This window comes from Mus caroli, unplaced genomic scaffold (assembly GCF_978045245.1).
Source record: "Mus caroli unplaced genomic scaffold, Mus_caroli_1 scaffold_8, whole genome shotgun sequence".
Taxonomy (NCBI): Eukaryota; Metazoa; Chordata; class Mammalia; order Rodentia; family Muridae; genus Mus; species Mus caroli.
In genome coordinates, this window is record NW_028227263.1 from 41594056 (window position 1) to 41620546 (window position 26491).

General features: G+C 41.4%; 1 protein-coding gene across 1 annotated transcript; it reads right to left on the bottom strand.

The window, feature by feature from the left end:
• Positions 1 to 16378: 16378 nt before the first annotated feature.
• LOC110288452 (olfactory receptor 56B2-like) lies at positions 16379 to 26491 on the bottom strand. The gene is given in 4 exon segments (XM_085841440.1): positions 16379 to 16492; positions 16494 to 16549; positions 16552 to 17030; positions 26109 to 26491. Coding segments are annotated over 4 exon segments (1032 nt in total).

Consider the following 26491-nt stretch of genomic DNA (forward strand, 5'->3'; position numbering starts at 1 on the left):
TTTTTTTAAATTCATTTGTCAGTTGATGAACAATTAGATTGGTACAATTTTTCACCAGTGTGTGTCATATGTTGGGATGGTATGATTTGTTCTCATTATTAGGCTTTTGACAGACTCTTAAATTTTCCTTTTTCAGTTTATTACAATAAAAAAATAATATTGGGGGCATATGGAGCTCTAGACAAGTATGAATAGTGCTTTTAAGTAAGTTCCCTTCACTCTGGATGAAAAATAAAAAAAAAATCCTCCTCAAAATTATCTACCTGGATGAGCTTGGAGTTCTGGGCCAGGGGGAAATGATGAGTATTATAAAGGGATCATTGTAAAGATGCAAGGATTTTGAGAGATATAACACTCTATCTCCCCTAGAGAAAATTAACACACAAGAAACCACACATTAGATCATATGTAAAGATGAATTAAATTCACTTTTTGTTAGTCCACAATCTTACATAAATTGCCTTATTAGAAGATTTTGTTTAATGAAACAAATGCAAAAACACAAGAAAACCTGAACTTCATTCTGCTTAATCAAGAGAAGTATTAGGGAAGCAAATTTAACATACACTCTCATAGCATGGGATGTTTTAACGTTTTGAAACTAATAATCATTATATTGCTTTGTCCCTTCCCCTTTTTTTTTTCTGCAAGCTTTCCTTAGTACCACCGCTCAAGTGAATGGTTTTTTTTTTTTATCTGTGTGTGTGCATGTGTATGTGTCTTTGTTGTATTCCTAAACATATAAATAAAGCCCCCTGTTCATATGTTACTTGCATGTATATGATTTCAGAAGGGAATTCATTGGTCACAGCTCTGGAAACACCCTTTTTTTTTTTCCCAAGAAAATGGTATTGTCTTTGTGATCAAAGATATAGCATATAAGACTTTAGTTCATTTGGGATTGCCTTTTTATGTGTGTGATATAAAGTGTGGATACTTTGATCCTTCTTAGAAGGGGAAACAAAATACCCATGTAAGGAGTTACAGAGACAGCTTTCAGAGCAGAGACTGAAGGAATGACCATCCAGAGACTGCCCCACCTGGGGATCAATCCCATAAACAACCACCAAATCTAGACACTATTGCAGATGGCAACAAGAGCTTGCTCACAGGAGTCTGATATAGTTGTCTCCTGATAGACTCTGCCAGTGCCTGACAAATACAGAAGTAGATGCTTACAGCCATACATTGGTCGGAGCACAGGATCCCAATAAAGGAACTAGAGAAAGTACCTGAGAAGCTGAAGGGATTTGCAACCCCATAGGGGGAACAACAATATGAACTAACCAGTATCCCCAGAGCTCCCTAGGGCTAAACTACCAATCCAAGAAAACACATGGTGGGACTGATGGTTCTAACTTTACTGTAGCAGAGGAGGGTCTAATCTGTCATCAATGTGGGGAGAGTCCCTTGGTCCTGCGAAGGTTCTATGACCCAGTATAGGGGAATGCCAGGGCTAGGAAGCAGAAGTGGGTGGGTTGGGGAGCAGGGGGTTGGAGGGAGGGGAGAGGGGATTTTAAGAGAGGAAACTAGGAAAGGGAATAACATTTGAAATATAAGTAAAGAAAATATCTAATAAAAAGATTAAAAAGGAAAAGTGACTAATTTTCTAACTTTAAATGTAAGAACCCATATTTCTCAACATCATTATTAAAGAGACTTTTCTTTCCCTGTTGTAGGATATTTGCTATTTTATAAAAACCAGTTTAGGGGATGGAATGATGGATCAGGAGTTAAGAGCACTGGTTGCTCTTTAGCAGGACACAATTTCAATTTGCAGCACCAACAGGATACCTCACAACCTCATAACTCCAGTTCTGGGGAGGTTGCTGCCCTCTTCTGTCCTGTGTGGGTACCAGGCATATGTATGGTGCACATATTATACATGCAGACAAATCACCCATGCACATAAAATAATATGGCCAAAATATTAAAAACAAACCTGGCTATGAATTTCTGGACTTCTTTATAGGTTTCCATTTTCTTTCATTGATCCATGTCTGTGTTTGTAACATTACCATGATATTTGGTAACTCTAGCATATATTTTGTTTGAAGTCAGTAACTTCAGTGATTTGCTCCTTTTCCACACTTTCTCTTCGGTCAATTGAAATGTTTTGTGGCTAATTTTAGTCTGTTCCTCTGAAGGATTTCACTGGTGTTTTGATAGGGATTAGGTCACATCTGTAGGTCATTTTGTGTCCCATGTAAAATATAACAACATTAATTTTGGCAAACAGGTAATAATTTTTTTCATTTACCTATGTATTTTTCAGTGCATTTCTTCAATAATTTGCAGCTTTAACTATGTATTTTAAAAATTTTTGTTTTACTAGATCTCTATGGTTTGTTTGGAATCCAGTGTAATTAGAGTTGTCTTCTTGAGTTCATGCAAATGTCAATTGGACAGACAATAACCTCAAATGCTACAATATTTTGTTAGATTTGTGACTTACAACTTTCCTGAACTCACTACCAAGATTGACAGTCCTGTTCATGCCAGATGATCTATATATGACTGTGCCACCAAACAATAGATATTTAAGTTTCCCTCTTCTCTCCCACTGTCCACTTGATTCTCCTGCTCTATCTAGTCTTCCTCTTTATACATCAATAACTACTATTTTCCTTTCCTAGGGAGAAGTACCTGTCTTGCCTAGTTTCTTACTGAACACATGGCATCTTTGCTTCTATGGGCTGTAGGTTGGATTTCATTGAATTAACAACCAATATCCACATATAGGTGAGTATATACCATATTTGTCTTTTTTTTTTTTGGATATGGTTTATCTCACTCAGGATGGTTCTTTTCTAGTTCATTTTATTATTTTAAGTTTTCTTGTTGTTTTAGTCAGGGTTTCTATTCCTGCACAAACATCATGACCAAGAAGCAAGTTGGGGAGGAAAGGGTTTATTCGGCTTACACTTCCATACTGCTGTTCATCACCAAAGGAAGTCAGGACTGGAACTCAAGCAGGTCAGAAAGCAGGAGCTGATGCAGAGGCCATGGAGGGATGTTCTTTACTGGCTTGCCTCCCCTGCCTTGCTCAGCCTACTCTCTTATAGAAACCAAGACTACCAGCCCAGGGATGGTCCCACCCACAGGGGCCTTTCCCCCTTGATCACTAATTGAGAAAATGCCTTACAGTTGGATCTCATGGAGGCATTTCCTCAACTGAAGCTCCTTTCTCTGTGATAACTCAGCTGTGTCAAGTTGACACAAAAATAGCCAGTACACTTGTCCAATTTGGATGTCCTTTATATCATTCTCTTAAGAAAGTTCTACTGGAGCCTGGCATGGATGTCATCTGAGAGGCTCTACCAGCAACTGACTGAGACAAATACATATACTTGCAGCCAAGACATTGAGGACAAGGAACAATATTGAAGATTTAGAAGGACCGAAAGAGCTGAAGGGGACTCCAAACCCACAGGAAGAACAATAGTGTCAACTAACTTGGACCCCTCAGAACTCCCAGACACTAATTCAAAAAACAAGGAGCAGTCTCTGGATGGTCATTCCTTCAGGCTCTGCTCTGAACATTGTCTCTGTAACTCCTTCTATGGCCATTGTGTTCCCCTTCTAAAAAGGATTCTGAGCTTCTAGGCTAATGTCCACTTATTACTGAATGCATATCATGTGTGTTCTTTTGTGATTGGGTTACCTCACTCAAGATGATATCCTCCAGATCCATCCATTTGTCTAAGAATTTCATAAATTCATTGTTTTTAATAGCTGAGTAGTACTCTATTGTGTAAATTTACCACATTTTCTGTATCCATTCCTCTTTCGAGGGAGGTCTGACAACCATCCAGAGACTGCCTCACTTGGGGACCCATCCCATAAACAACCACCAAACCCAGTGTCTTAGTCAGGGTTTCTATTCCTGCACAAACATGATGACCAAGAAGCAAGTTGGGAGGAAAGGGTTTATTCAGCTTACTCTTCCACATTGCTGTTAATCACCAAAGGAAGTCAGGACTGGAACTCAAGCAGGTCAGGAAGCAGGAGCTGGACAGAGGCCACGGAGGAATGTCCTTTACTGGCTTGCTTCCCCTGGCTTGCACAGCCTACTCTTATAGAACCCAAGACTACCAGCCCAGGGATGGTTCCACCCACAAGGGGCCTTTCCCCCTTGATCACTAATTGAGAAAATGCCTTACAGTTGGATCTCATGGAGGCATTTCCTCAACTGAAGCTCCTTTCTCTGTGATAACTCCAGCTGTGTCAAGTTGACATAAAACTAGCCAGTACACCTGTGTTGACTACAACAAACTTTTTTCTCCTGGGCTGGTTGCACTCCCTTTTAGCAGCTTTCCTTGACAGATAGCCTATGGCTCTGGCTTCTCGAGCATCTTGGGATCTCCAAGGCAACTTCAGTTTTACAGCTTCTTGTTTCAGTGTCTGGGATACACACATGATCTTCTGGACTCCTTCAAAAGGCATGAGTCACTTCTCCAGCTCTGCCCTGTGTAGCACTCTAAGCTCAGGTTGATCCACTCCACTGCCATTGCTGTTCTTGGTACTGATCATCCCTTGGTACTGGCATCTCCAATACACTGGGGTCTTCCACTACAACTAGGCTTCACCAATACCCTCTCATAGGCTCTCTTCATAGTGACACACCTTAATTCCGTTCCATGACCCCTTCAGCCCTGGGCTGTCAACAACAACTGAGCCTAAAGCTTCACCAATGGCCTTCCATGACCTCTCACAGTGCCAAGCCTCAGCTATTGTCAATGTCCCCTTCATGCCTTCAAAACCAGTACCACCTGGGTGATCTTTACACATCACCAAGTACAGCTGTAACAAGAGTTACAACCTTGGCTATCTTGGAAACACAGCTTCTTTGTGCTCTCAGAATCCATTTCCCAGATTTCACCTCAGTGAAGCTGGTCTCTTCTTAATCACAGCTAATTTCTTAGCTCCAGCTGTCCAGCAATTGTCCCAGTAATCCCTTCTATTTTTCAATCTAAAGCCAGAGCCACATGACTGATGCTGTCAAGTTTTGCTGCTTACAGGAAATGGAACATGCCCCCCCCCCCTTATTCTATTACCAGCTTTCTGTGTTTAAACTCCCTCTCTTCCTAAGATTGGCTTTCCTGGAACTTACTCTGTAGATTGACCTTGAACTCAGAAATATTCATGGCTCTGTGTCCTGTCCTGCTGGGATTAAAAGTGTTTACTAACATGATTGGTGTTATGCTTAAACTGGAACCTGCTTTGTGCCAGTTTGACCTTGATCTGTTTGGCTTTTTCTCCTGGGATTAAAGGTGTGGATGACCATGCCTGGATCTAAATTTAGCTGGGTAGGATCTTGCCCCCAAATACCTTAATCTGTTATCTCCTAGAACATAGAATTCAGTTCCATTTCACTTCCTGTTGCCCCTTTAGTACTTGAACCATATATTTTATATTTTTCCTTTCTAAACTTGCTATGCTTCTTCAGAATGCTCTTCATGAGACTTAACCAGAGAACAAAGTCTGCTGGGCTTTTTTGAATCTCTCTTTGTAAATGAAATTAATAGAAATCTCTTTACCTTAGACTCTGGGAGACTCTTCAGAGAAGGGCAAAAAGCAGCCACGTTCTTCACTAAAATATTACAAAAACATTCTCTAGGCCACATTCTGAAATTCCTCTCCACTGACTCCTCTTGGGCTAGGTCTTTACAGTTCAAATCATACTCAGCAACACAGACCTCCATATTTCTACTAGGATGTCCTATTGAGCCCAATTTAAAACATTTCACTGCTTTACAAATTTAAAGTTACAGAACCTACATTCTTCCAAACAAAAGCATGGTCAGTCTATCACAGCAATACCCAATTCCCTGGTACCAACTTCTGTCCTAGTTAGAGTTTTACGGCTATGAATAGACATCACGACCAAGGCAACATTTTTTTTTTTTTTTTTTTAGTTTTTACGAGACAGGATTTCTCTGTGTAGCTCTGGCTGTCCTGGAACTCACTCTGGAGACCAGACTGGCCCCGAACTCAGAAATTCACCTGCCTCTGCCTGCCAAGTGCTGGGATTAAAGGCATGTGCCACCATGCCCAGCTCCAAGGCAACATTTTTAAGGACAACATTTATTTGGGGCTGGCTTATAGGTTTAGAGGTTCAGTTCAGTATCATCAAGGTGGTAGTATGACAGCATCCAAGCAGAGGTGGAGCAGGAGGAGCTAAGAGTTCTAATAGTGCCACTCCCTGAGCCAAGCATGCAAACTGTAACAATAAATATGTGTCCTTCTCTATCTCTTCCTATTAGTTTTGGTCTGAAATCCGTTTTGTCAGATATTTTTCAGGTACACCATTGTACTGGCTATTTTTGTGTCAACTTGACACAGCTGGAGTTATCAAGAGAAAGGAGCTTCAGTTGAGGAAATGCCTCCATGAGATCCAACTGTAAGGCATTTTCTCAATTAGTGATCAAGGGGGAAAGGCCCCTTGTGGGTGGGACCATCCCTGGGCTGGTAGTCTTGAGTTCTATGAGAGTAGGCTGAGCAAGCCAGGTGAGGCAAGCCAGTAAAGAACATCCCTCCATGGCTTCTGTATCAGCTCCTGCTCCCTGACCTGTCTGAGTTCCAGTCCTGACTTCCTTTGGTGATGAACAGCAGCATGGAAGTGTAAGCCGAATAAACCCTTTCCTCCCCAACTTGCTTCTTGGTCATGATGTTTGTGCAGGAATAGAAACCCTGACTAAGACAAATTGGTACCAGCAGAGTGGGGTATTCCTGTGACAACCTGACCATGTTTTGGGGAGGACTGTGGAAGGACTTTGGAACTTTGGGCTTGAAGATCCATTTGTTGTTAAGAGCTCTGTCAGATGTTGTGTAGGAGCTTGGAAGATAATGTTGAGAACAGTGCAGAAGATGGAGGTCTGGTTTGTGAAATTTCAGAGGGAAAATTAAAGACTCTTTTCAGGGCCGTTGCTGTTTTGATTATGAAGATTTTGTAGTTCTGGTTAGCTGGGGCTGAAGAATCAGCTGTGATTAACAAGATACCAGAACTACTAAAGCAAAAACTTTGCATTACTGGGACTATTGATGCTGGTTAGCTGGAGCTAAGAAATTAGAGGTGATTAAGAAGAGACCAGCATAGTTGAGGTGACATCTTCTGGGAAGTGTTTTCTGAAAGCACAAAGAGGCTGTGTTCCAGAGATAGGCAAGGTTGTACTCCTTCTGCAGTGGAACTTGGTAATGTGTAAGGGTCACCCAGGTGGTACTGGTTTTGAAGGCATGAAGGGGCCACACAGCAGCTCAGGCTCGGCACTGTGAGAGGCCATGGAAGGCCATTGGTGAAGGTGCAGCCCCAGTTGTAATTGAAGGCCCAGGACTGAAGGGGTCACGCAGTGTTTTGGAGATGCCAGTACCACGAGATGACCACCAAGAGCAGCAGCAGCAGTGGAGTACAGGCATCTGGAGCCCAGAGGACGACATGTGTGCTACAAAGGGCATGGCTGGAGAAGTGACCCAAGCCCTTGGAGGAGCCCAGAAGATCGTGAGTTGGATCCTAGACGTTGGACGGTTGGAGATTGATTTTTGCTTTGATTGTGACTGTGCCCTGATATTTTCCCTCTTGAAGGAAGAAACTGTTTTAGTGGAGCCCACAGTTAAGAGACTTTTAATTGTAAAAAGACTTTGGATTTTAAAAGGATTGAAATTTTAAGAATATGTAAAGACTGTGGGACTTTTAAAGTTATTTAGATCTTGGGGATGAATAAGAATGTAAGGGTTGAGGCTTACTAGTGATGTGTTTGTGTGTCAAGTTGACAAGGGGTCAATTGTACTGGCTATTTTTGTGTCAACTTGACACAGCTGGAGTTATCAAGAGAAAGGAGCTTCAGTTGAGGAAATGCCTCCATGAGATCCAACTGTAAGGCATTTTCTCAATTAGTGATCAAGGGGGAAAGGCCCCTTGTGGGTGGGACCATCCCTGGGCTGGTAGTCTTGAGTTCTATGAGAGTAGGCTGAGCAAGCCAGGTGAGGCAAGCCAGTAAAGAACATCCCTCCATGGCTTCTGTATCAGCTCCTGCTCCCTGACCTGTCTGAGTTCCAGTCCTGACTTCCTTTGGTGATGAACAGCAGCATGGAAGTGTAAGCCGAATAAACCCTTTCCTCCCCAACTTGCTTCTTGGTCATGATGTTTGTGCAGGAATAGAAACCCTGACTAAGACAACCATCTTTTTTTTTTTTTAATTTCCTTTTTAAAAAAATCTATATCTATGTCTATGATGTCTATGTCCATCTATATCTATATCTTTCTATCTTTCTATCTATCTATCTTTTTCCACCCTTACCCTGAGATGATGTCTATCCTTGATGTTACAGTGTGGGTTTTTTGGATGCACCAGCACAATGACTTCTGTTTTAGTTGTGTTAGTCTGTGTTTTTTTTTATTGGAGAACTGAAACCACTGATACTGAACTTATATCAATGAGCAGTGTTGATTTATTTCCTTGTTGTGACCTCTCTCTCTCTCTCTCTCTCTCTCTCTCTCTCTCTCTGTGTGTGTGTGTGTGTGTGTGTTTCTCACTTTTTTGATTTGCTGACCTGGGATTATTCTTGTGTTTTCTTGGATGCAGCCAATTTCTTCAGCTTGGAATTTTACTTCTAGCATCTTCTGTATGACTGGATTAATAGCTACATATTGCTTAAATTTGGTTTTATCATGGGATGTCTTATTTTTCCCCATATTTTTTGATTGAAAATTTAGGGTATAGTAGTCTGGTGTGGCTTCTAGGCCTCTTAGAGTCTGCAGAACATTTTTTCAGGTTTCTCTCTTTTAGAGTCTCCAGTGACATGTAATGTGTTAGTCCAATAGGTCTGCCTTTATATGTTACTTGGTCCTTTTTTGATTCAGCTTTTAATATTTTCTTTAGTCTATACTTAGGTCAAGGGGAATTTCTTTCCTGGTTCAGTCTGTTTGGTGTTCTTTATGTTTCTTGTACCATGTTTGGCATCTCAGTTAGGTTAGAGCAATTTTCTTCCAAATTTGCTTTTTTAACAAATCCATGCCTTTGATTGGCTTTTTCTCTTCGTCTATGACTATTATTCTTAGTTTTTATCTTCTCATTGTGTCCTGGATTTCCTGGATATTTTGGGTTATGAGCCTTTTGCATTTTGCATTTTCTTTGACTGTTGTGTCAATGTTTTTTTAAGGTATCTTTGCCCCTGATATTCTCTCTTCTGTCTCTTGTATTCTATTGGTGATGCTTGAATCTATGATTCCTGATCTCTTTTCTTGGTTTTCCAACTCTAAGGTTGTGTCCCTTTGTTATTTCTTTATTGTTTCTATTTACATTTTTAGATCTTGGATGATTTTGTTCATTTACTTTACCTGTTTGATTATGCTTTCCTATAATTATTTTTTCAATTTTTTTAATTAGGTATTTATTTCATTTACATTTCCAATGCTATCCCAAAATCCCCCCCATGCTCCCACACCAACTCCCCCACCCACCCACTCCCACTTCTTGGCCCTGGTGTTCCCCTGAACTGAGGCAGATAAAGTGTGCACGACCAATGGGCCTCTCTTTCCACTAATGGCCGATTAGGCCATCTTCTGATACATATGCAGCTAGAGACACAAGTTCTGGGAGGTCCTGGGTAGTTCATATTGTTCCACCTATAGGGTTGCAGATCCCTTTAACTCCTTGGTTACTTTCTCTAGCTCCTCCATTGGGGGCCCTGTGATCCATCCAATAGCTGACTGTGAGCATGCACTTCTGTATTTGCTAAGGCCCGGCATATTCTCACATGAGGCAGCTATATCAGGGTCCTTTCAGCAAAATCTTGCTAGTGTATGCAATGGTGTCAGTGTTTGGAAGCTGATTATGGGATGGATCCCTAGATATGGCAGTCTCTAGATGGTCCACCCTTTTGTCACAGCTCCAAACTGTGTCTCTGTAACTCCTTCCATGGGTGTTTTGTTCCCAACTCTAAGAAGGGGCAAAGTGTCCACACTTTGGTCTTCATTCTTCTTGAGTTTCATGTGTTTAGCAAATTGTATCTTATATCTTGGGTATTCTAAATTTCTGGGCTAATATCCACTTATCCATGAGTACATATTGTGTGAGTTCCTTTGTGATTGGGTTACCTCACTGAGGATGATGCCCTCCAGGTCCATCCATTTGCCTAGGAATTTCATAAATTCATTCTTTTGATAACTGGGTAGTAGTCCATTGTGTAAATGCACCACATTTTGTGTGTCCATTCCTCTGTTGAGGGACATCTGGGTTCTTTCCAGCTTCTGGCTATTATAAATAAGGCTGCTATGAACATAGTGGAGCATGTGTCCTACTTACCTGTTGGAACATCTTCTGGATATATGCCCAGGAAAGGTATTGCAGGATTCTCCGGTAGTACTATGTCCAAATTTTCTGAGGAACCACTAGACTGATTTCCAGAGTGGTTGTACAACCTTGCAATCACACCAACAATGGAGGAATGTTCCTCTTTCCCCACATCCTAGCCAGCATCTGCTGTCACCTGAATTTTTTATCTCAGCCATTCTGACTTGTGTGAGATGGAATCTCAGAGTTGTTTTGATTTGCATTTCCCTGATGATTAAGGATGTTGAACATTTTTTCAGGTGCTTCTGAGCCATTCAGTATTCCTCAGGTGAGAATTCTTTGTTTAGCTCTGAGCCCCATTTTTAATGGGGTTATTTGATTTTCTGTAGTCCGCCTTCTTGAGTTCTTTATATATACTGGATATTAGTCCCCTATCTGATTTAGGATAGGTAAAGATCCTTTCCCAATCTGTTGGTGGCCTTTTTGTCTTATTGATGGTGTCTTTTGCCTTGCAGAAGCTTTGCAATTTTATGAGGTCCCATTTGTCGATTGTCAATCTTACATCACAAGCCATTGCTGTTCTGTTCAGGAATTTTTCCCCTGTACCCATATCTTCAAGGCTTTTCCCTACTTTCTCCTCCATAAGTTTCAGTGTCTCTGGTTTTATGTGGAGTTCCTTAATCCACTTAGATTTGACCTTAGTACAAGGAGATAGGAATGGATCAATTCAAATTCTGCTACATGATAACCGCCAGTTATGCCAGCACCATCTGTTGAAAATGCTGTCTTTTTTCCCACTGGATGGTTTTGCTCCCTTGTCAATGATCAAGTGACCATAGGTGTGTAGGTTCATTTCTGGGTCTTCAATTCTATTCCATTGGTCGACTTGTCTGTTGCTATACCAGTACCATGCAGTTTTTTATCACAATTGCTCTGTAGTACAGCTTTAGGTCAGGCATGGTGATTCCACCAGAGGTTCTTTTATCCTTGAGAAGAGGTTTTGCTATCCTAGGTTTTTTGTTATTTCAGATGAATTTGCAGATTGTTCTTTCTAATTCGTTGAAGAATTGAGTTAGAATTTTGATGGGGATTGCATTGAATCTGTAGATTGCTTTTGGCAAGATAGCCATTTTTACTATATTGATCCTGCCAATCCGTGAGCATGGGAGGTCTTTCCATTTTCTGAGATCTACTTTAATTTCTTTCTTCAGAGACTTGAAGTTCTTATCATACAGATCTTTCACTTCCTTATGTAGAGTCACTCCAAGATATTTTATTTTATTTGTGACTATTGAGAAGGGTGTTGTTTCCCTAATTTCTTTCTTAGCCTGTTTATTCTTTGTGTAGAGAAAGGCCATTGATTTGTTTGAATTAATTTTATATCCAGATACTTCATTGAACCTGTTTTCAGGCTTAGGAGTTCTCTGGTGGCATTTTTTCAGGTCACTTATATATACTATCATATCATCTACAAAAAGTGATATTTTGATTCTTCTTTTCCAATTTGTATCACTTTGATCTCCTTTTGTTGTCAAATTGCTCTGGCTAGGACTTCAAGTACAATGTTGAATAGGTAGTGAGAAAGTGGGCAGCATTGTCTAGTCCCTGATTTTAGTGGGATTGCTTCCAGCTTCTCACCATTTACTTTGATGTTGGCTACTGGTTTGCTGTAGATAGCTTTTATCATGTTTAGGTATGGGCCTTGAATTCCTGATCTTTCCAGGACTTTTATCATGAATGGGTGTTGGATTTTGTCAAATGCTTTCTCCACATCTAACGTGATGATCGTGTGGTTCTTATCTTTGAGTTTGTTTATATACTGGATTACATTGATGGATTTCTGTATACTGAACCATCCCTGCATCCCTGGGATGAAACCTACTTGGTCAGGATGGATGATTGTTTTGATGTGTTCTTGGATTCTGTTAGGGAGAACTTTATTGAGGATTTTTGCATTGATATTCATAAGGGAAATTGCTCTGAAATTCTCTATCTTTGTTGGGTCTTTTTGTGGTTTAGGTATCAGAGTAATTGTGGCTTCATAGAATGTGTTGGGTAGAGTACCTTCTGCTTCTATTTTGTGGAATAGTTTGTGAAGAACTGGGATTAGATCTTCTTTGAAGGTCTGATAGAACTCTGCACTAAATCCATCTGGTCCTGGGCTTTTTTTTTTTTTTTTTTTTGGTTGGGAGACTATTAATGACTGCTTCTATTTCTTTAGGGGATATAGGACTGTTTAGATCATTATCCTGATCTTGATTTAACTTTGGTACCTGTTATCTGTCTAGAAACTTGTCCATTTCATCCAGGTTCTCCAGTTTTGTTGAGTATAGCCTTTTGTAGAAGGATCTGATGGTGTTTTGGATTTCTTCAGAATCTGTTGTTATGTCTCCCTTTTCATTTCTGATTTTGTTAATTAGGATGCTTTCCCTGTGTCCTCTAGTGAGTCTGGATAAGGGTTTATCTATCTTGTTGATTTTCTCAAAAAAAAAAAAAACAGCTCCTTGTTTGGTCGATTCTTTTAATAGTTCTTCTTGTTTCCACTTGGTTGTTTTTGCCCCTGAGTTTGAGTATTTCCTGCCATCTACTCCTTTTGTGTGAATTTGCTTCCTTTTGTTCTAAAGCTTTTAGGTATGTTGTCAAGTTGTTAATGTGTGCTCTCTCTAGTTCCTTTTTGGAGGCACTCAGGGGTATGAGTCTTCCTCTTAGAAATGCTTTCATTGTATCCCATAAGTTTGGGTATGTTATGGCTTCATTTTCATTAAACTCCAAAAATTCCTCAATTTCTTTCTTTATTCCTTCCTTGACCAAGGTATCATTGAGAAGAGTGTTGTTCAGTTTACACATGAATGTTGGCTGTCTATTATTCATTTTGTTATTGAAGATCAGCCTTAGTCCATGGTGATCTGATAGGATCCATGGGACTATACAGAACACAGGTAATCAGATAGAAGCCCTTAAAGAGGAAACACAAAAAAATCCCTTAAAGAATGTTCAACATCCTTAATCATCAGGGAAATGCAAATCAAAACAACCCTGAGATTCCACCTCACACCAGTCAGAATGGCTAAGATCAAAAATTCAGGTGACAGAAGATGCTGGCAAGGATGTGGAGAAAGAGGAACACTCCTCCATTGTTGGTGGGATTGCAAGCTTGTACAACCACTCTGGAAATCAGTCTGGCGGTTCCTCAGAAAATTGGACATAGTACTACCGGAGGATCCAGCAATACCTCTTCTGGGCATATATCCAGAAGATGTCCCAACCGGTAAAAAGGACACACGCTCCACTATGTTCATAGCAGCCCTATTTATAATAGCCAGAAGCTGGAAAGAACCCAGATGTCCCTCAACAGAGGAATGGATACAGAAATTATGGTACATTTACACAATGGAGTACTACTCAGCTATTAAAAAGAATGAATTTATGAAATTCCTAGCCAAATGGATGGACCTGGAGGGCATTATCTTGAGTGAGGTAACACAATCACAAAGGAACTCACACAATATGTATTCACTGATAAGTGGATATTAGCCCAAAACTTAGGATACCCAGGATATAAGATACAATTTGCTAAATGCAGGAAACTCAAGAAGAATGAAGACCAAAATGTGGACACTGTGCCCCTTCTTAGAATTGGGAACAAAACACCCATGGAAGGAGTTACAGAGACAAAGTTTGGAGCTGTGATGAAAGGATGGACCATCTAGAGACTGCCATATCCAGGGATCCATCCCATAATCAGCTTCTAAACAAGGACACCATTGCATACACTAGCAAAATTTTGCTGAAAGGACCCAAATATAGCTGTCTCTTGTGAGACTATGCAGGGGCCTAGCAAACACAGGAGTGGATGCTCACAGTCAGCTATTGGATGTATCACAGGGCTCCCAATGGAGAAGCTAGAGAAAGTACCCAAGGAGCTAAAGGGATCTGCAACCCTATAGTTGGAACAACATGATGAACTAACCAGTACCCCGGAGCTCTTCTCTCTAGCTGCATATGTATCGAAAGATGGCCTAGTTGGCCATCAATGGAAAGAGAGGCCCATTGGACTTGCAAACTTTATATGCCCCAATATAGGGGAATGCCAGGGCCAAAAGAATGGGAATGGGTGGGTAGGGAAGTGGGGGGGGTGCTATGGGGGACTTTTGGGATAGCATTGGAAATGTAATTGAGGAAAATATGTAATAAAAAATATTAAAAATAAAAAAAAAGTATTATAGGGCCTGATCATCGGCGGGAAACATCTTGGTTCTGGGACTCCACTGTGACTAGTCTGCACAGGTGAGAGTGTGTACTACAGAAGCTAACAGATTCTGGGACAGGCGGGAGCCACAGAGCTTCTGAGGCAGCCCCCTTTTCAGGCTCCAGACATCTGGGCATCTTCCCTGCCAGAGGAGAGGTGTCTGCCCTGCCCAGGAGGGCTTTGCAAGAGCTCCTGGGGGAGCCATTTTGGTTCCAGGATCCCTCTGAGACTAGTCTGTGCAGGTGAGAGTGTGGAGTACAGAAGCTAACAGCTTCTGTGACAGGCCAAAGCAACACAGCTTCTGGGAGGTCCTGTTTTGGGCCTTCATTGGCCAGGAGGGAGGTCTGAATGCCAGATATCTGTGCACCTTCCCAGTAAGAGGTGAGCTTGCCTGCAGAGAGTGCTCTGACCACTGAAACTCAGAGGAGAGAGCTAGTCTTCCAGGTCTGCTGATAGAGGCTAACATAATCACCCAAACCCTATAGAGAGTTGGATTGTGGCCTTACAACCCTGAAACTTGAAAAACATCTTTCCATATGATAGTGAGAGTTCATATATTCTACAAAGACATCTAAAGGTTTAATGGTGTTGTTTCTAACATGGTATTTACATCATTTAGACTGGAAGTCCCTTTTCTTTCTGAAGGGCAGTGAGGACAAGTAACAATGTTTGAAATAAGGAACTCACCTCCAGCTATTTCTTCTCATTCTGTGGTAATGCAACCTGACTGCTGTCATTTTCAGTGATTTCATTTGGTCAGGGAAAATATCAACATTCATATTACTTATGAAAGGCTATACTAAATTTCCATCATGGAAATTACTAAATAAACATTACCCCCTCCAAAACAAACCAAACACACAAAATATATGTCTTTTATCTGAATGATTGAAATAAAGTCTGTAGTGCTGAGAATGCTCTAACCAGTTACTATACCCTCAAAGATACTGTCCCTTTAATAAAACCTCTCCAATGTATCGCCTCCTAAGAACAAAATATGGTGGCACTATCTGCTCTCCCTCCTCACCCTATGAAATGAGTGATTTCTGGATATTAAAACAGTGAACTGGGTGCAGTCAGGTCCAAGAAGACAGTCTAGATTAAAAAACATTGAATGCTTCTATAGAAGTATATGTATACCTCTTAACATCTCAGTCCCTTGATAGCTACACATTTGAAATGACTTTGTCCCAGGAAGGACAAGTGCCTGTATGATGATCAACACACCTTGCATAGGAGGAGTACGAGTAGGGATATCAGTTCTTACCACCTCACTGATGATCATAAACAATGAAATAATTTCATTAGTCATATATTAATCAGTACACATGCATGCTTGTGACTGAATATTCACACAGGAAAGGCAAAGTATCTGAATTAAAGCCAAAATTAGCATAATTTCACAGCTGTTCTTTCTAACAAGGGGACACAAATTTAAGGAATTTACATTAAGAATGTCTCTGACTCACAGACAATTACATTTTTCTTTATTTATAAAAGATTTCATGTATCCATTTGAATCAATTGTATTATCCAATAAGTGTTTAGTAACACCCAAGCCAGGTTAGTGACTTTGAAAATAACATTAAGTAACGTGATTTTCAGTTTTTCAAGATAGTTTTTTTCATTGAATCTGATAGCCCATGCCTACAATTCCAACACCCTGGAAACAAAGGCAAGTGGTTCTCTCAGAAGCCAAGGTCAGTCTGGTCTATATAGCAAATTCTAGTCCAGCCATAACCACAAAAGTGATACCCTCTTTCAAAAATAATTATTTTAAGTGATATTGATGACAAATATTAAGACACAGATTTATCATAGATATTGCATATTATGCCTATGAGACTAGACCAGACAGATAATCAGACAGCCTAGTTTTGAAATAGTAAAAGTGACCTGAATTTTCTCCCTTTTTAGGCTCCTTTGACATCCAGCCTGAGCACCTTTTAAAAGTCTTCTTTGAGCTCTTTGTTCTTAAGAGCATACACCATGGGGTTCAGAGCAGGGGAATAACATTGTACAGCATGTTCAGCAGAAGTGGGATGACAGGAACTGTCATTTTTGCACTGTGGGTGATGGACATGACAATGATAACAGTGTAGAAGAAAAAGATTAGAATGAGGTGAGAAGTACAGGTACTTAAGGCTTTAGATGCAGCTTCTGGAGAGTTCAGCCTAAGCACAGACTGAAGAATCAAAGCATAAGAAACCACAATTAAACCAAGGTCACTTCCCATGACTTTCCATGCCAGGAAGAGCTGGTTAATGCTGTCAATTTTCCTGTCATCACAGGCAAGGCTAGTGACCCCAAGGTTAGTACAAAAACAGTGGTTGATTTGATTCCAGGAACAGTAATTTCTCTGAGCAGCCAACACAGGTACTGACATGGGAGCCACAAAATTTCTGAAGGCCATTATCACAGTTGCTTTAACCACAAAAGATTCAGTAACTATTGACGAGTATCTCAGTGGTCTGTGAATTGTCACATACCTATCTATAGCCATGCAGACAAAGATACCTGACTCCATGCCAACAAAGCAATGAATGGCAAAGCACTCAGGGAGGCTGATGTTGTTATCATTGAACCACAAGATGGCTAAAATCTTGGGCATGATAGTAGTTGGCAGGCCTATGTCCACAATAGCAAGAATGCCCAGGAAATGGTACATAGACTGGTGTAGTGATGTCTCTTGGTAAATGACAGTCACAATAAGTATGTTGGCAATGAGAGCCAAGACATAGAGCAGAGCCAGGAGGAGGGAGAGCCAGTGCTGCCAGCTGTGGATACCTGGAAATCCCATGAGAATGAACTCAGACACCTGGAACCTAGAGCTGTTGGAATCTCTGAGGATCTGGAACATCTCTTGCTAATAATAAAATAATGCCTGCTTACTAGTTCTGAGTATCTGTGTGACACTGTTGGATGCAGACTTGCCCAGGGTATGATATCGAGGGATGAATTTGAATCTTCATCTTTCCATCTTGCTACTGGCACTTGTTATTCTTACGATACAGGAACCCTTGTAGGTAGCATGTTATATTTTTAATTCATCAAATCACACACTGAATTCCTTGGTGCAGACCATGTTTTACTGCTATCACCTAACTCAGAAATAGAATATTAGAGAAAATCAGATTATGGTCAATGATCTCCCATGTAGTAGGTCATTGACTCTGTTGTACATGGAAATAACCTGATACTTCAGCATAATGGGTATATATGAATTGGCTAAGGGTTGCTTTGGAGACCTACAATATTAGACCTTGATGGAAATTTCTATGTACACATTTTTCTTTGCTACCGTCTTAAACTGAGTTAAATTCTGGTCCTCCTATATCCTGGGTATTCAATTACTGATTTATATAAAAAATGTTAACCATGAAATTATTTATTGTCATGTGATATGCATTCATAAGTTCACATGTGTAAGTTTATGTGAAACTAGATGTATTTTAAGATGAATGACTGTGGGCAAGAGCTACACCAGCTTCCCCCTCACTCATTGATGTCCAGGTTTCTCTTTTGTTGCTTGAAAACTGTTGCAGATTTTTTCAAGGTCATTACTCCTCAATAATAACAGTCAAATTTTGTTGAGATAGGATCTCACTATTTAGGCTCACTGTTGTGGAACTCACTAGGTAGACTAGGTAGGGCATGAATTTACAGCCTATGTCATCCTGAGTGTTAGAATTAAGGGCATGTACCACACACCAACTAACAGTCAACTCTCAGTGCATGTGTAAGCAAGTAGGAAGACCAGGGAATCCACTAACATGTTTTTGAGTTAAGAATATGAACTATGTCTCCAAGATGACTTCTTGTTTCCTTAAGCTTATTTTCCACATATGAGATAAATGTGCTCGTTATATTACACATGTTTCCTGTATTGATATGTTATAATGATTACTATTGGTTTACTTGCTGCATTTTCAAAATATTTTTTAAACTCTCTGTCAAAGATTTAATATAATAATGACCAAGAAAATACTTAGTATAAATTAAATTATATTTTTTAATAAAAATTAAAATGCTTTAAATATTACACACCTTTATTTTTGCAGCAAAAACAGACTTCTACTATGCTAAAGGTCTGTAGCGATAGCTTGAAACATGAATATCTCAATGTATCAAGAACAATATTAAAGGCATCTTATGTCTATCTTCCTTTCCAACCCTGAAGATGTTTTAAACCCTCATTTGATCATCCTCAATCTTTACAGCCCATTTTCCCCCTCAACATGGCAGTAGACTCACCCAGTTCAGCTTTGCTGTCGAAGATGGATGCTTTCCATCTTAGTTTAAGTATGTCTCAAAAGTAGAAAGTAAAAGATGTTGCTTCTGAAGAAGCAGGAAGAACTGGCAACAAACAAGTGTCCAGACTGTGATCAGCATCTCTTCTGTAGCTTCTTACTTGGCCATGATTGTCATCTGACTCCCACCACTTCCAATGATGCCTGTTTGTTTAGGAGAAATAGAGATTTTTCACCACCACCACCACCACCATCATCATCATTATAATCAAAATATGAAAAGCTAGACAGAAATGAGCTCTGAAGATTGTGGAAATATTTTCTCCAAGGAATGAGCAATCATTTTCATAACTGACTTTGATCTGAGTGAATGGAATCAAAGCTGCCTTTCTAAAGAAGTAATCAATCCAGCAATCAACCGGAACACACTGAAAGTGTCTGAGCCCTCTAACAAAACTTCTTGGCAATGGATCTACTACCATTCCCAAAAACACCCTGTGTGTCTCCAGCCTGTCACATGTCCTCTCATACCTAGTTTCTAGTTGACAAAATAAATAAATAAATAAAGAGGTGAAAATAACCTGCTTGAGATGGGTTTTGTTTGTTTGTTTTCTTTTTTTTTCTTTTTTCTTTTTGTTTTTGGTTTTTTGGTTTTTTGGTTTTTTGGTTTTTTGGTTTTTTGGTTTTTTGGTTTTGAGACAGGGTTTCTATGTGTAGCCACGACTGTCCTGGAAGTCACTCTGTACACCAGGCTGGTCTCGAACTCAGAAATCCGCCTGCCTCTGCCTCCCAAGTGCTGGGATTAAAGGCATGTGCCACCAGTGCCCTGCTGTTTCAGATGTTTAGCATGGTGATTCTAAAACATCAGAATCCTACTATATGTCTTGTACTTATATCCATGTGCATGGCCCTTCAGGTCTAAATCCTGTGAGATCTGAAATGCTGACCCGAGCCTCTGATGGAAGACTGTGTTCTATATCCCAGAGGATATAGCACAGCTGTGGAGACAAAAGTGCTGGTGTGAAAACAAGGTAACCCTATGGGAAGAGGATCAACAGATGGAGCTTTTTACTCTATTGCTTCCAGAAGGCACATAAGTAAGTGATTCCATTTGTAGGATGCACATGTCTGTTTATGAGTATCCATACCGAGACAGTAATGAGAATAAATGTGTTGTTGATTTTTTATAACAATCATGATATTTGTATAATTTCAGCATTTCCTTTTGTGGAAGATCTGTGAGTTACAAATTGAAATAGTAAACATTTGAATCATTCACATACAGAGACTCACCTTTAACTCACTTTAAAGTTTTCCAGGACTAAGAGTAAGAACATACAGGATGGGCAAAGGTCATTAGTTAGGGGACTAGGGTACCTGAAATGCCTCATTAGCATGGGGAAGTATTTCAGGAATCTTAGGTGCTGGCTGAACAGGTTCTTATAAGGAGAAAGGAAATTGAACTTATAATCTAAGTGAGGCTACATGCCATTTCTCAGGTAGAAAGAAGCATATGTGGAGACTTAGAATTCTCTAGACAAGGTCAGAGAAGGAGAAGTCCTGATATTGGAGACCCAGTTATGTCCTGAGCACCAAAAGGTGATTGGGTCAATGGTAGAACATCTAGGTCAGACAATCAGTAAAGCTAATTTCCTTAAGGTATTACTAGAAGATATAGAGAGCTTTGTGTATCGAAGCACTGTCATGACTAGGTGATTAAGGGGCAACATAGAAAAGTAACATTGACCTATGAAGGGTGTCCTCAAAGAAGATGAGGAGGAAGAGTCCACAATTGCCAATCACAGATACTACATACATAGAACAGTACAGAAAGGAAATCCAGATGTGCATGCTTTCCAGGCCTGGGATTCCATTCAGAATAAATGAAACTGGGAACACCCCTGTTTGATTCAGCAGCAGCATGATGAGGCTGGTGAAAGACTCCAAAACTCCCAAAGGGAGGCACTTACTCAAGCCTCGGGTCAGCCGCGCACCCAAGAAGACACTGAGACCGAACTTAAGATGTATAGAGAGCAAGATTTAATACAGCAACGACAAGAAAGAACATAAAAAGCACATATACCAGATATCTGGGGTCGAAACTCATGCAGCAAGGTGCAGAGGAGATTCGGCAATTAGCCCAAACTTTTCACAGGCTTTTATAGGAAATAGCCAGGGGAAAAGTACAAGTTTTACGTCACCAAGGTGTTCTGCCAAGGGGCTTTACATAACCAAGGGGTCGTGTCCTATATTTTGGCAATGTACTCAATCTATTGGATCATTCTGGTGTAGTACCAGGAGGCCCCTATCTCAAAAATGTTCTTGGCATAGTCTTCAGTTAGGAGGGGTAGGACTAGGTTTTTTCCAGGAGACCCCTTATCTAAAAAATGTTCCTGGAGCAGTTTCCAATTGGGAGGGGGTATTTTGGGGTAAAAAGTTCAGGAGTGCTCCGGGAACAGTCTCCGGATGGGAGGGGTAAGAGAGTTCAGGAAAAGTTCAGGTGTTCAGTAATTTTACTCTTTCATTCCCCCCTTCTTTTAGGGACAAGCTCTAATCTTAGAGCTGGGTACCGGCTTCCTGAAGGACCCGATATTGTTGCCTTAATACCATAACTTGCACTGCATTTATTCTTTCTCTGATAAAAGCCACTAACTTATTAAGAATGCAGGGGCCGAGAGTGAGCAAAAGCATAAGTGTAATTAAGGGTCCTGCTATGGAGGAGAGGAGAGTGGTAAGCCAAGGGGACTTATTAAACCAGCTTTCGAACCATCCTTGTTGGCTTTCTCTCTCTCTCTTACGCATATCTAGGCGTTCTCTAAGTCTGGCCATAGAGTCTTTGATTACTCCTGAATGATCAACATAAAAACAACATTCTTCTTTTAGGGCAGCACAAAGTCCTCCTTCTTTAAGGAATAATAAGTCTAATCCCCTCCTATTTTGCAGCACTACTTCAGACAGGGAAGTTAAAGATTCTTCTAATTTAGTTATAGACTGTTCTATAGTTCTAATATCAATGTCCATAGCTGTACGTAATTCTTCATAGTATTGGGGGGTCTGAATTAAGGCAGCGGTCCCTGTACCTACTCCCGCTGCTACTCCCAATCCCAAAAGTACTGCCAGGGTTAAGGTAATGGGCTCTCTTCTCCAACGGACCCGATGATCAAACTTATCTAAAAAGGAGCTATCATCATGATACAGGAGTCTAGGAATAAGCTGAACTAAAATGCAGAAGTCTTTGGAACTATTAAAAACAGATATAGATACACAAGGAGTGAGACCGGTATTGCAAGCCCATACTGTGTCTATGGGAGGCACCAGATACTGACCACTTTTGCTAGGCTGGATGTTCTGGGTCTGATTACAAAGGTGCCGTTTATCCTGAGGCGCCTGGCCTAAACAGAGTCCACTTCCTGAAACTGCTTCCAGAGTCAGCTTTCTGTTTTCTCCCCAAAGGCATTGAGAATGATCTGAAGTAGTATTATAAGTCCTGATCTGAGCAATTCCTTCATAATAAGGGGGCCTAGAGGCATAGCATAACCAACATGATTGAGTCATATTAGGATTAGTCCTATTCAACACCAAAAAAGCTCCTTGAACTAGACTGACCAGACGGCTTTCTGTATCTAGGGGCGGTGGGGAAACTAAGGTCGGTAGGGAAGGTCTCACTGTTCTGGGCTGTGGAGTTGGTGGAGCTGGTACAGCCGGGACTTGTGGGGGAGCTGGTACTATTGGGGTACCCTGTTCTGTCACAGTCAGCCTGATTGTAAAAATGAACCCAGGGTCTCTCGGTGGACTGGATACACGCCAACCCCACTTATTTCCTTTAAGCCAACTTAAACGATTTTGTTTTCCTTTTTCAGTGAATTTTATAAGTAGGGGGTTGCAGTATTTACCTTTGCATGGTCCTGGGGGGCTGTTTTCAGTAGCACACCCATAAGCTCCTATGGCGGCCTCATCTGGATGGAGGTCGCCATAGTTTGGATATTTATGGGGATCTCTTTCTCCTTGATATGGCTTATCATAACCACTACCTCGTTTTACCGTGATTAGATCCCAGTCAGAGGAAGGCTTCCAGTAGGCATCCCCTGTCGTTTCACATGTCCATTTGCCACAGAAATAATCTGATGCCCCCCCACATTTTTGTTGAAGCTCTTTGTTTTGACCCTGACCAGGGCAAACATAAAACTGTGCAGCTCTAAGATTAGCTCGGTAGAACTGCCCTGAACACCCATACGTGTTCCCTATTCCACCTGGAACACACCGCTGTTCAGGGGGTGGGTTACTAAGATCAGTATGGTCGGGGAGGTCCCAATTGGGAGATCCTGCTACTAACTTACAAATGTCAGGTGTGAGATCAGGCCACCAAGTCCAAGGGGGATGTGCTGCAGTGATTGCCCATACAATGTTTCCCTCCCCATTAAGCACTTCCCATGACTGTTGAATCGGGGCAAGAGGGTTGTCGTTCCCTAGGCTTAGGGTGGCCCCCACGACACAAGCGAAGTTTAAGAGGATTGTCAGTAGTTGCCACCGTCCAGTTGTCTTCATGGTTGCCTCTACCCTGGCTAGGAGCCTTCTTGACGTGGGAGGCGTGGAGTTGTTAACAGTACCAGATATGGTCCTTTCCACCGAGGCTCAAGAGTGCCGGTGCGATGTCATCTGACAAGGACCGAACTGCTGTAGTCCCAGGTGCATGAGCTTCTTTGATCTGGTCCCAGATCTGTGTTCTGACAACCTCCAAGGCCTTTAAATGGGTAAACAGAGCAGAGGGTGAGGAAGAGTCAACACAGGGATCCAATATCCTGCTAGACTCAGTCAAAGAAGTAAAACGTCCAGGTGTGTTTCGGACTCTGAGAAGCACAAAGGGAAGGAGGGTCACCCAGTCTTTACCGCCAGTCTCAATAACTAATTTAATTAGGGTCTGGGCATGACGCAGGTGCACGTAGATCAGATCTCTGGCTGGAACTGGTGAGATGTCCTTGGGGTATTCAGCTCGTTCACTGTAACCAGTTGTGACCAGGCTTTTTTTTCTGTACCACCTGCAAGCCCTTTTAACTTAGCATACAGAGCATTATTAACAACATAGGTTTAAACACATTATTTGAGACTATGATGGGCATAGGAGTCTCATAAAGGATCTTAAAAAGAGTAAAACTGAATCAAGAAATAGGGCATAGGGAAGGAACACCAAGTCCATGCCAGTCTCCACGATTAATTTTGTCAAGGTCTGTCTTAGAGTTTTAAACTAGTTTTTTATCTATCCTGAGCTCTGAGGTCTATACACACAATGTAATTTTTGACCTCTGAATACTTGGCCACACCCTGACTTACCTGGGCAACATTATCTGACACTATTGCTTTTGGCACTCTGAACCTTGGAAAAATTTTCTTTAATTCTTCTTGATGACTATGTGAGCAGTCTCATTTATCCATATTGAGAACGTCTTTTTCTGCAGATGTCAACAGCTTTCTTTGTTTGTATATTGTTCCATACAGTGGCAAAAGCATACCTGCTGTCAGTGTAGACTTTTCTTTTGTCATTTATAAAGCTTGTATCAAAACCACAAATTCAGCTTTTTGGGCTGAAGTCTCTTTAGGGAGGCTGCTGGCCTAGATCACCTGCTTTTTGTCCACTGCTGCACTGCTGTCCCCGCCTTCCGCTTACCTTTAACCATGAGGCTACTGCCATCCGTGTACCAGTTCAGCATATAGGGTAAAAGGCTTAGTCAGATCTGGCAAAGCCAGAGCAGGGGCTGCAAGCAGGGCTGCCTTTATGCTGTCAAAGGCTTTTTGGTGTTCCTCAGTCCAGGTGAATGGGACTTTTTCTTTAGTCCAGAATCTGCAAAAGCCCACCGTTCCCAGAAACTCACGTGGCGCGGGGTGGTGGGGGTTGGGATCAGCATCACAGTCTTTTTCTTGGCTTCGGTGAGCCACCGCTTTCCGTCGTCGGCACCTCGGTACGACATAGCTGAGCTTTCTTAGCCGATACCCGATACCCCAACTCACCCAGTTCATTCAGGAGCTTCTAGGAGGGCCAGAATTTTTCTTTGTCTTTGATGTCTCTGCCTTCAGCCAACCGCAGGGCTTGGGTTAGCGCCAGGAGTTCAGCCTTCTGAGCCAAAGTTCCTTCGATGAGTAGGTGAAGACTCAGCAGGTTAGCAGGGGAAGCAAAAGTCACTTGTTCTGTCAACAAAAAGCTCTAATAATGTGTCCATCAGTCAGGGAAACAATTGAATCATGTGTCCCTGACCAAAAGCCATTATGTGCAGACAAGCAGGCCATCTCTCAGTCACCAGGTCTAATTTTTCAAGTGCCACTGGTCTTTTTCAGGGTCCCAACTTCTGAGTAAGAACCTCTTTGGCAATACTTTTGTTCTCAGTCACATTTAGGAGTCCCAAAGTTGGGGACAACATTAGGGCAGTCTCAATAGCATCTAAGGCCATCCAAGGTTGTTCTTTATTTCTTATACGAAGGGCTGTTTATCTTTTTAATTCAGCAAAACCTGGAATCCACAGTTTGCAAAGACCTGTAGTGTCCAGGAACCTTTTAAACTTGCTTTGCATTGGTTAGTGGAGGAATATGAAACACAGTCTCTTTTTAGCTGCTTCAACAGGTAGGCTACTGGTCTCTTTTAAGGACTCAGCTTCTGTGTTAGCACCCCTTCTGCTATTTCCTTACTTTTAGCCACGAACAGGTGAAGGGTTTGGTCATGAGGGGGGCTCTTCTTCTTCTTGTTAGGACAGTAAACACTTTGATCTTTAGCCAAAGGCTTGCTTTTGTTGCCAGGTACTAAGTTTTCTAGTCTCCCTGACTTTTGTGACCAGCATTTCATTTCTCTTATCTTTTTTAGGAAATTTTCTGGCTCCTTATTTCTTACAGATCATCTAACTTTTTTCATAGTTTACCTCTTTTTACTGTTAGGTCAGATTGTCAGAGACGAGACCTCATCAGAGCCTGGCAGTTAGGTGCTCCTTACCTTGGACAGAAGAAGCCCCAAGTGAGTGGTCTCCCTCACCGGAGCCCAGAACAGACTCACTGCCAGCAACTCAGGGCAGTGCCTGAGAAGAGAAAACACATGGGGCAGAGAAGGGAGTGCAGTTTTCACATCTGGCTATACCAAACCACTGATATTTCAAAATGAACACAATTTTTTCTGTTAACAGTTAACAAGAGACAGGATACAGGGGACAGGGAAATGAGAAGCAACCAGGGAACCTTGTGGCGTCCTCAGATCAGACGCAGCAACCCGCTGAACTCAAGCATACTAGTCAGCGGAGGGAAAGAAACTAACCAGGATTTTCTCAGTAAATTGCCACATACCTATCTATAGCCATGCAGACAAAGATGCCTGACTCCATGCCAACAAAGCAGTGGATGGCATACATCTGAGCAAAGCACTCAGGGAGACTGATGTTGTTAGCATTGAACCATAAGATGGCTAAAATCTTGGGCATGATAGTAGTTGCCAGACCCATGTCCACAATAGCAAGGATGCCCAGGAAATGGTACATAGGCTGGTGTAGTGATGCCTCTTGGTGAATGACAGTCACAATAAGTATGTTGGCAATGAGAGCCAAGACATAGAGCAGAGCCAGGGGGAGAGAGAGCCAGTGCTGCCAGCTGTGGATACCTGGAAATCCCATGAGAATGAACTCAGACACCTGGAACCTAGAGCTGTTGGAATCTCTGAGGATCTGGAACAT